This window comes from Lathyrus oleraceus, chromosome 3 (assembly GCF_024323335.1).
Source record: "Lathyrus oleraceus cultivar Zhongwan6 chromosome 3, CAAS_Psat_ZW6_1.0, whole genome shotgun sequence".
NCBI lineage: Eukaryota > Viridiplantae > Streptophyta > Magnoliopsida > Fabales > Fabaceae > Lathyrus > Lathyrus oleraceus.
Genome location: NC_066581.1, coordinates 460,238,238 through 460,250,215, shown reverse-complemented (window position 1 = coordinate 460,250,215; position 11,978 = coordinate 460,238,238). Strand labels below are relative to the sequence as shown.

The 11,978-nt window shown below is 39.6% G+C and overlaps 1 protein-coding gene across 1 annotated transcript; it reads right to left on the bottom strand.

Annotated features, from left to right (window-relative positions):
* Positions 1 to 3,372: 3,372 nt before the first annotated feature.
* On the bottom strand, positions 3,373 to 4,284 carry LOC127131660 (uncharacterized). Its single transcript, XM_051060573.1, has one exon. The coding sequence runs from the start codon at positions 4,282 to 4,284 to the stop codon at positions 3,373 to 3,375; it is 912 nt and encodes a 303-aa protein (XP_050916530.1).
* Positions 4,285 to 11,978: the final 7,694 nt, after the last annotated feature.

Genomic DNA, 11,978 nt, shown 5'->3' with positions numbered 1-11,978 from the left:
CAATGAGAGAACCTAAGCTAACCTACAACGATCTAAGCTTCTCCAAGCAAGATCTTCAAGGTTGTCCTCCTTTGGCACTGACTTCTTTGCTTTCTTCATATTATTACATTACATGAAAGAAACTCGTTTTACATACGAGGGAGTGAGATGAGAAAAGAAGTTACATTTGGGAGATTAAGAGAGAGGCACGACATGCAGGTCGTATTTTAAAAATCCAAAGCAGAATAAAGGAAAACTAAGGCCATAACCGATCACCACAAGACAATAATAAACACTTTATTATTATTATTAATTCCTTTAATTAATTAAAATCAAATTAAATTTCGACGACCGATCATCACATTTTAATGAACAATTCATTTAAAATCGATGTCGCTTTTCGTATCAACACTTGACACTTTTAAAGCACTGAGTTAGCCGAATGGGTGAAAATTTCCTTGCGTTAACCGATTAACCATATGCATTAACCGGTTAACACTGTTTGAAATCTATAAAAAAAAATGTTTTTGCCTTGCGTTAACCGGTTAACCAAATGCGTTAACCGGTTAACACTGTTAAAAAGTCAAAAAAAAATTAATTTCGCATTGCGTTAACCGGTTAACCATATGCGTTAACCGGTTAACACTGTTCCAAAAAGTGTTTATAAAGCACAACTCTTGTGCAGTCAAACCCCAATCGCCTAACTCTTTGACAACACAACCCTTGTGCCGTCACTAACCCTGATGCACCAATTTCAGACCGTCAAACACATCTCGATTGTTAATTCAGTATGATTGATCAACACGTCATTGCTTCACCATACTAATGTCGGATCAAGAAGCAAACGACCATTGATCGCTCAAAGGAAAACAATCACTGAGGGTTTGAATGAACGAAACGAGAACACTATATCATATATAATGTATTTTGCATCAGGATTACATATATCACATATATGTAACTTGATCAATCTCAATTTAACCTTTGATTCATTCTGTCTTTAATCATATTATAACAGAACAAAAACAAATATCAGATTCATGGTTTCGTAAGTGGCTCTGATACCACTGTTGGAGAATAGCCATCCAAGGCGCAGCGGAATTTAAAAATTTCTCCATTTAGTGACCCTTACGAATGGGCATGATCAGTGATAGAATCGTTACCTCTTGTGGCGATTCAAACCTTTGGTGCAGATCTCTGATAATGATCAAAACCTTTGATACAGATCCACGGGGCGATCACGAACGTTGAATGATGACAACGTCTCTACTCAGTCCACACGAACGGATTCCTTCAATCGCAATGCTAGCTGTTATGAATGAAGGCTTTGAGTGAGAGAAAGAGGGAAACAAAATTCCAAGTCTCTATTTGAATTTCTGTCTGAGTGGATTGGAGTGACAATGCTTCTACCCAAGGGGTTCTATTTATAGAACCACTTGTGTGGGCTTCAAGCTAAAAAGCCCACTTAAGTGTATTTTGGCCCATATCTTATAATATGCCCAAAATCACTTAAGTATTTGGTACCTTACCATATTTCGTCTCCCACTTAAGTGCACCGTACCTTACGGTGTTCCTTAGTTACTCTATCTCTCATCAATCGGTCGTTTGTGTGTGACCCTATAGGTTTTCGCGGCGTTGGCAATTATATTAAATTACGCATTTAACATAATAAACAGTGAGCGGTATCTAGCAACACATAACTGCTACCCAAGTCACGAAAATGTCATGTGATCTTACAAAACCTCCTGTGAGAATAATTATATGTATAATTACCCCTTTGCCCTTATGTCTATATTGAACACAAGGTATAGACCGTGTAACCCTTGTCCAGTTCAATATTGGGCCCATATACATTTATCCTGTTACGCAGGATTGACAAATTCCATCTAGGACACTCATGTCCCTCAGCATGCTTCGTGGAGTACCCATCAACTGTCTTTGTGGTTATCCAGTTACGGACAACGTTGGATCAGCAATAAAGCACTCGACTCTACATCTAGGATCCATAGTGGTTTCAGGTCGAAGAGTGGTATACACTATTATCACCATGAGAATAACTTATGACACTTTGCATAACTTTCTATATAGTATTCTCATAGCGGGTCAATCCGGTATAAATATTACTCCTAATATTCATACCTATGTTTAAGACTTGATAACTCTTTATCCATGATCCATGAGATGTGATCATCGGTCTACAAACATAATAGTCTTAATGCTTTAATGTTATCCCACTTCACACTAAAGCTCGACTACGGATACTTTAAGAATAGTGTCCTTATGTTTAATGTGTTCTCATGATTAAGTCACACTTAATACATTAAACGGACTATCTATTCCAGGGACTTTATTAATCAACCATAATAAAGAAAATGCCTTTAATTGTTAATAAATAATTCGATACAAGTACCAAAAGTATTGGCCTCTAGGGCTTACACCAACACTCTCATATGGAAAAGGCGTAGGCATATAGATCTCAACGGGTGATGGATGACTATTCTCATGCCCCACTCTTCTGCTATAGTAAGGGATTTCAACTGGCTCAGGTAAATTGAAACAAGGTTCAATTACCGCCACATCTTCATTCTTTGCAACACTGGAGATTTGAAGCACCCCTTTATTCATCAAGTCTTGAATATTATCTCGTGCCACCTGACACCCCCTTGGGTATGTGGCACACTCTTCACAATTTTCATGACTAACATTAGTTAGGCCAACTTCCACCAATCGGGCATGGAATGCTGCCAAAGGAGTCTTAACATCGTCCACCCTTTCAACCATAACACCAACAAAGGCATCTTCAATGGCATTCACTGCAGGGTCTCCATGGGGAGGAAGCGGATTGTTCTTCACATTCTCTCCCATATCCTTAAAAGACAGGATCTTGCTATCAATCAGCTCACGAACCATATGCTTCAAAGCATAGCAACCCTCTAGGTCATGCCCAAAGGCACCTTCATGAAAAAGATAGTGTGTGTTAGGGTTGTACCATGGAGGCAGACGATCAGGTGGAGGTCCCATAGGTCTGGGAACCACCAAACTCTTTTGCAACAAGGAGGGATAAAGCTCAGTGTACGACATTGGCATTGGATTGAAGGTCGCCCTATCCCCTTGCCTTCTATTCTGGTTCTGAGCATTTTGCCTGGGAGCTTGAGCTCTCGGCTGTTGATAGACAGAAGCTGCTGGTGGTTGTTGATAAACTGGAGGAACCACAGCACGTTGTTGCACTGGAGTCGGTCGATAAACAGGAGGCACTTGATAAGCCTGAGCAGGTTGTTGATTAAATGTGGGCGTCATAACAGCTACGTACGGTTACGGGGTGTACTGGATGGAATACATGGGCTGCTGATATGGAAAGGGTTGTTGAACATACTGCTAATGTGAATATTATTGTTATCTCCTTCTTGGAGGGGCTCTTCCTTGGCCAATAGTCACAACATTTGTTTCCCCTTCCTTCTTTCTGGGAAACCCTCTAGATAACTTATTTGGATTAGCATTTGAAGTTCCAGCTAAAACTGCAAGTTTTCCATTTCTTAAACCATATTCGACACGAGCCCCTATATCAATAAGCTCAGAGAATCCCAAGGAAGCACTTCCAACCATCTGGGGTTGGACAATATCGATCAATAGTTCATCCAATTCCTTCTCGGCTAAAGGTGGTTCAACTTGAGAAGCCAACTCCCTCCATCTCTGAGCATATTCCTTAAAGGACTCTTTGTCATGCTGGAACAATGTTTGCAACTCTCTTCTGTCAGGCGCCATGTCCATGTTATATTTGTAGTGTTTAATGAACGAGTCTGACAGGTCTTGGAAACATCTGATCCTATTCTGATCCAGACTTAAATACCACTTGGAAGGAGCCCCACTCAAGCTATCTTGAAAATAATGGATCATAAGCTTGTCGTCTTCCACGTGTGCAACCATTTTTTGGTAATACATGATGAGATGGCTCTTTGGACAAGTATGCCCCTTGTATTTGTCAAAGTTTGGAGTTTTGAATTTGGCCGGAATCACCGACCCAGATACAAGGCACATTTCTTTGGCGGCAAATCCAAAGACGTGGTCTCCTTCTAAATCTCGGAACTTCTTCTTAAGGAGTTGCATGTTCTCCTTTACTTCTCTTAAATCTTCAAATCTTACTTCGTCACCAACAACTGTTGAGTCGAAAGTATGATACATGTGATGTTGATCTTCAAAGTGCGGAATGTGCCTAGCATAGGCAGCTGGTGTAGCAACGGTATGGATGATTGGGCGTGCGTCAGTGTAAACCAGTAATGGCATAACTTGTTGGACAAATTGCCCCATGTCGTGCACTACTCCCGCTCGAGGGACGGAGTCGTAAGGTAGCCCATATGGAGGGAGGGTTGAGAGTAACGTCCTATGAAGTTGGACTTCAACTGCTGGGCCCGTGATCTCCAAAATCACGGTCGCATGCGGAACTTCAAACCTGAAAGTCAAAGCTTGTAGCATTTCTCTCATCTGGGACATACCCCTTTTGATTTCATCTAGCTCAGCTCTAACTCAAGCGCTTTCTTGCTCTTGTTCAGCCATCCTCTGTCTTGCTCGAGCGCAAGTATTGTACTGGTGTTGAAGATTCAGCATGAAACTGGAGGAAGAAATGACGGAGTGAGCCTCTATTTGAAAACGTATGAATGCATGTATGGATGCATCCTGTTTACAAAACTCTTGGTTAGTTTCAGCCATTCATTTCAGAAATGCCACAACATTTGTTCGTAAATATTTAAAGTAATAAGGCAACAAAACAAAATAAAATGAATCCCAAAAGCGATTTTTCATTAATTCATAGCAAAGTTCAAATACAAACAAAAATGCCTATGGCTTATGGGCTTTCCGAACCGTAGGAAGGTCGATAGTCAGCCCTTCCAACATCGCTTTACAAAATATAATGAAATTAAAAACTTGATGCGGGGTGTTCTCTGGACACATGCACCAATAAGCTTCTTGCAGTTTCTCAGGTAGTTCTTGCATGATGGAATTCGCCAATCTGGACAGCCTCAGAAATTTTCCCTTCAACTCAGTGTAAAGTCCTTGGAGGTCTTGAATGATGCGCAATCCATTAGCCTTGGTCACCTCTACGTCCCTATAGAGGTTTCTCCAATATCTTCACTCACCTAGCAACATCAGATAGGCAACATCCTGATCCATACCCTCAAGTGCCTGGATTCTAGCATTGGCTTGTTCCAACTGATAGTTCAATCGTGTGTAAACTCTTTCCGACTCTTCAGTCCTCAGCTTCTCGCGTTCAAGAGCATCCTTGTATTTCTAAATGGTATTCTCAAGTTCATGAGTAGGGATCTCAGAAATCAGACGTGCTTCCCTCTTCATTTCTAGAGTCAATTCCAGAGTTTTATTGAGTTTTTGGATCCAGAGTAAAGCTCTATCAAACTCCTCCTCCTTCGTCTTGAACACGAATTTAGTACTGTAGAGCGCTTGTCTGAACTTTTCTCTCCTTGCCTCAGACTCCTTAGCCCTTTTGTTGGAAATTTCTAGCTCTTTGTTCTTCTTCTGTTGACCATCTTTCAAATTCCCATTCTCTACCGAGACTCGGCCGAGCTTAATCCTCAAGTCAGCATTCTCCAACTCTAGCTCCTTAATACGGGAATTAAGCTTCTCCACATCTTCAGGTAATATGTATTCTGGCTCAGGAACCAACGGATAGATAGAAGGGTCAAATGGAAAAGGGAGTTTAACCATCTGAACCCTCTCTCTCACGCAACAAGTATAAGGCTCTCAAGCGATGACATTTCTCTTACCCAATTCTTTACCCTTTCTGATAATTTCTTTCCATGACCTCTTGACCTTCTTCACTATGGGATGATCTGCTTCAGCACTTTGTAAGATGAAAGGCTCTAAAGCTTCATCTTTTGGAGGGCCTTTTATAGGGTAACCATGCTGCCTCAAAGATAACACAGGGTTGTAGTTGATGCAACCCTTGGTTCCTATAAAGGTACATTAGGGAAGTCTCCAATGCTGACAATAACATCCTCAACTTCCCAATCCCTGACATACCACTTAACATGATTGGAGGTGAGAGAAGCTAACTTCTGAGAGGGCTTGAGTTCCTTTGAGACAAAAGGGCTTTCTTCGGGCATATGAGATCTAAACTAGGCATGCAACAGTTGCACACAACATAAAATGGTTCCTCCCTTCTTCTCATGACGCTCATGGAGAGCATAGTGGAGGTCCGCTAGGAGGAACGATACAGGGTTACTAGAGAGAAAGATTCTCACTGCCAGGTGGTCCACAAAATGGTTGATATTTGGGAAAAGGACTATCCCATATACCAACACAACTAACATAACATAGAAAGCTCTCCAATTCCCTTCTTTTTCCATCTTCTTAGCTTGATCTTCCAAGAACTTCCTAGAAAAACCATTGAAAGCTCCCTTCACATCCCAATTGTCCACGACTTCGGAAACTTTCAAACCCAAAGCTAAAGCTATCCTCTTGGGAGGAATACCTTCATCAAACATAGGAAATGGATTATGATCCTTTAAATTCTGGCCTATGATCCTCTCAAATTCCTCCAAGATAGGAGCCAATTGGAAGTCAGAAAACGTGAAACAACGTAGAGGTGGATCACAGAACTGAGCAATAGTCACCGCAGTCATCATGTCCTTCTTCTCATTTAAGATGTCTGGAATTCTCCCATAGTCTGGCACAAAGCTGTTGAGTTTGATTGGTGTCACTTTGGTACTCAACTTCTGCAGGTTGGCAAGGTCCACGTTCTTGTACTTGAACTGGAAAGTGCTTCTTCTCTCAGGATTCATTTTGCTAACAAGTCTTGGATTCCGGAAATAATGCAAAACAAACTAAGAGTTTTGCTTTTTATGCGTATGCAATGAATAGATGGATGCAATGTTTTTTTAAGCACAGGTTCAAAGGTCTGAGGTAAGGATAAATCTGATTGCTTTCCCAAAACGAGGTTCTCACCAGGTATGATCTAGGGTTTTGTTACAAAGGATCCCCAGAGTCATTGATTCACAAGAATGTTTGATGCTTATGGAAAATGCTTTTCGGTCATCAATTCCATCAAGGGAATCTATTCTGGGTGAGGTCCTCGTACCGATTCTTACAAGGTATTCACCTCGGGAGTCCGCACTACACAACCATCGACTTGGTTCTAGACAGGGTACTCAGAGTCATGGATTCAAAAGAATGTTTAAGGCTTACGGAAAATACTTTCCGATCATCAACTCCATTTAGAGAATCTATTTTGAGCGAGGTTCTCGTACCGATTCTTACAAAGTATTCATTTCGGGAATCCATACTACGCAACCATCATTCCTAGTTGTCCAAAGGTTCAATGTTCTAAAAGGTTCTTAGAGTCAGGGACCCTATTGAAATATTGAAGCTTACGAAGTATTCACCTCAGGAGACAATATTTGCAAAAGGATCTTCTCTAAGTGAGGTTCTCATACCGACTCTTACGAAGTATTCACCTCGGGAGTCTGTACTACTCAACCATCATCCTATCTTATTGTTTTCACTTTAGACTCGGGTGTAGAGTCTTTCCCACATGGTTTGCAATCAAAATACCCAAATACCAACAATCACAATGGAACCAATATACAACAGATATATCAATATAACAATAAAGATAATAGAACCACAAAGAAAAGCCACACAATTAAACAAACAACGACACACAAACATCCTAACTAGGCTTGACTCACTTAGGGCACGTCTATCCCCAGCAGAGTCGCCATCTACCGTACCTCGGGAAAGAGTGAGAACACGACCTAGCGAAGCGCAATCGCACGCTCGCAATGATGGACTGAACAGAGTCGCCACCGAACTTTATTTAATCCTAAAAAAGAAAGGGGAAATATCGATAAAACCTAAGATAGAACGACAATGATTATGGTCGTCGCAATCAACTCAGGGTTCCGGAGTCGATTATGCAAGGGGAAGGTATTAGCACCCCTCACGTCCGTTGTACTAAACGGGAACCGTTAGGTTAGTTGCGCGTGTTAGTGTTAGTTTAAAATGTTAGGCTTCTCGAGTTATTAGGTGGGAAAGAAGGAATAGAAGAGAGAAGAGTGTTTTTGGATTTTCGACGAAGGACTAAACCTAAGTTTTTATTAGTGGGCCTGACAAGACTTACAAATCCTACTCCTACGTATCTCAATAGAGAAATCAAGGCTTACGTAGTTCTGGGTAGAAAATGTTTGTTTGTTGGTCGATTTTAACGAAAGCTACTTTGTGTCAATCGACGAAAACATTGTTGGACTACCCAAAACAGGTGGAGAAATATTGCCTTGCATAATTTTGAAACAAAGCAACTTTCATTTGAGAAAGGGTTTAAGGATCAATCGCCCGGCGGCGAGAAAGTAATTGGATTGGTTTGATGCGTTTTGGGTAATGTCGAGAACTTGGTTGGGAGAGATATCCATCTCGAATCCTAGTCTCAGGAATACGTGGTATCCACCACGATCCATTTCCATCTTATTTGCAAAAGTATTTAATAAGAATTAAGTGTTTTTCAAATTTAATTGAGAAAGGGTTTAAAGAAACTGCTTTGACAATTTTGAATGATGGCGAGAGCTAAAATAAGCGAGGCATCCACCTCGAATCTTAATCTCAGGAGTGCATGGTATCCACCATGTTTCATTTCCATCTTTATTGAAAAAATGTTAAATAGGAATTAAGCATTTTTGAGTTTTATTATGAAAATGACTTGACCTTGGATCAAGCATTTGATGAGCGATTGAGAAAGATTTGAATGAAGTGGTTTGAATGAAATGGAATGGAAGTAAGAAATGGATTGATTTGCTTATTAGGAAAATACTCGACGTTGGATCGAGTCATTATTTTTTGATCTTTTTGAAAAGAAATTGATTTTATTCTTGTGTTAGTAACTAGCTAAAAAATAAACAATAAAGAAATAAAAAGCGATAAAATTATTACATGTCATGGGAATGGGGGTACATTTTGTCGAATGGGGATTCAAAATAACGAAAGAAATAAATAGGGCCCAATTTTCCGATCATCAACTCCATCTAGAGAATCTATTTTGAGCGAGGTTCTCGTACCGATTCTTACAAAGTATTCACTTCGGGAATCCATAGTACGCAACCATCATTCCTAGTTGTCCATAGGTTCAATGTTCTAAAAGGTTCTTAGAGTCAGGGACCCCATTGAAATATTGAAGCTTACGAAGTATTCACCTCAGGAGACAATATTTGCAAAAGGATCTTCTCTAAGTGAGGTTCTCATACCGACTCTTACGAAGTATTCACCTCGGGAGTCTATACTACTCAACCATCATCCTATCTTATTGTTTTCACTCTAGACTCGGGTGTAGAGTCTTTCCCACATGGTTTGCAATCAAAATACCCAAATACCAACAATCACAATGGAACCAATATACAACAGATATATGAATATAACAATAAAGATAATAGAACCACAAAGAAAAGCCACACAATTAAACAAACAACGACACAGAAACGTCCTAACTAGGCTTGACTCACTTAGGGAACGTCTATCCCAGCAGAGTCGCCATCTACCGTACCTCGGGAAAGAGTGAGAACACGACCTAGCGAAGCGCAATCGCACGCTCGCAATGATGGACTAAACAGAGTCGCCGCCGAACTTTATTTAATCCTAAAAAAGAAAGGGGGAATATCGATAAAACCTAAGAAAGAACGACAATGATTATGGTCGTCGCAATCAACTCAGGGTTCGGGAGTCGATTATGCAAGGGGAAGGTATTAGCACCCCTCACGTCCGTTGTACTCAACGGGAACCGTTAGGTTAGTTGTGCGTGTTAGTGTTAGTTTAAAATGTTAGGCTTCTCGAGTTATTAGGTGGGAAAGAAGGAATAGAAGAGAGAAGAGTGTTTTTGGATTTTCGACGAAGGACTAAACCTAAGTTTTTATTATTGGGCCTGACAAGATTTACAAATCCTGCTCCTACGTATCTCAATAGAGAAATCAAGGCTTACGTAGTTCTGGGTAGAAAATGTTTGTTTGTTGGTCGATTTTAACGAAAGCTACTTTGTGTCAATCGACGAAAACATTGTTGGACTACCCAAAACAGGTGGAGAAATATTGCCTTGCATTATTTTGAAACAAAGTAACTTTCATTTGAGAAAGGGTTTAAGGATCAATCGCACGACGGCGAGAAAATAATTGGATTGGTTTGATGCGTTTTGGGTAATGTCGAGAACTTGGATGGGAGAGATATCCATCTCGAATCCTAGTCTCAGGAATACGTGGTATCCACCACGATCTATTTCCATCTTATTTACAAAAGAATTTAATAAGAATTAAGTGTTTTTCAAATTTAATTGAGAAAGGGTTTAAAGAAACTGCTTTGACAATTTTGAATGATGGCGAGAGCTAAAATAAGCGAGGCATCCACCTCGTATCTTAATCTCAGGAGTGCATGGTATCCACCATGTTTCATTTCCATCTTTATTGAAAAAGTGTAAAATATTAATTAAGTATTTGAGTTTTATTATGAAAATGACTTGACCTTGGATCAAGCATTTGATGAGCGATTGAGAAAGATTTAAATGAAGTGGTTTGAATGAAATGGAATGGAAGTAAGAATTGGATTGATTTGTTTATTAGGAATTGAAAAGAAATTAATTTTATTCTTGTGTTAGTAACTAGCTAAAAAACAAACAATAAAGAAATAAAAAGCGATAAAATTATTACATGTCATGGGAATGGGGGTACATTTTGTCGAATGGGGATTCAAAATAACGAAAGAAATAAATAGGGCCCAATAAGTAAACGAACAATGCATGAGTGTAGGTGCGAGGGGATGGTCTCATTGTAAGAAGGCGCAAGAGTAAGCCATGTGAATAAAGCGACAAACATAAAGCTATATTTACAAGACATTCAAAAATTAAATTGGAAGAAGTAAAATCGGGACATGCACAAATTAAAATCAGGATGCGAGGATGCGAATCAAAGTCACATAACGCAAACACGTGCACGGTGAATGGAAATCGAGGAGCAAACAACAACTAGGTAATGTGCTCAAAGTTGGTTTGCGCATATTGGCAACAATCGAAATGTCAATTGCAATTAATTAAAATACAGTGAAATACTATCAATATATCGATAAAATTTTGATCGAATATCAACATAGGAATTGTTGAACCCATAGATTAAAACCCAATGCTTAATTAACGAAAATAAATCAAAGATAATTAACAAGTGTCGGAAAAGTGAGAATAGAATATAAAAAATAAAAAGAAATGGTTAAAAATGATAAAATAGATAGTAAGTGAGTTGCACAAGGATCGAACCTGTGAATCAAATGTCCCCCATTTTCATTATTTAAAATATATACAAGAAAATGCACAGAAAGCCTAAAAATGACACTCATGGGTGTCAAACCCACATTCTTGTGGGAAACGCCAACCACCCTAACCACTAGGCTATGAAACGTCTGGTGTTGTTTAGGTGCAACATCCATATAATATGTAATAATAGGATAATTGAGAGGAAAAAAGAAAAAGATAGCAGAATCACGTGATGAGGTACATCCACAGGTCCAAGTATGAATTCCCACCTATAACACCGGTATTTCTTTCCAGCCTAACATCACAAATTCGCACAAACAAATAACAAACGAAAACTAAAATCCACAAGCTACAGTGGTCGAAATGCAACGAAACTTAACAATCAACCAAATCATCGTCCGAACATGTTCCTCACGAACACTATTCATCATCCAAAATAACTAAACGCATCGAAGTTTAAAAGAAGCAAAGAAAATGGACGCATACGACCAATAAATCAACTACTAATATATCGAAAGAAACAGGATAGAAATAACATGCTGAAGGTTTAATTCGGAGTCAAAGGAAGATACTGTTGTTCCTCGTCAAAGAGCAAGATCCATGATACTGTTGTGAAATCGGAGTAGAATGGATTATTGCCGTCGAGAAACTCGGATTTGAGCAACTTATTGTGTAGCAAGGAAGAAGATGATAGTCGTCCCATTGAAATGGAACT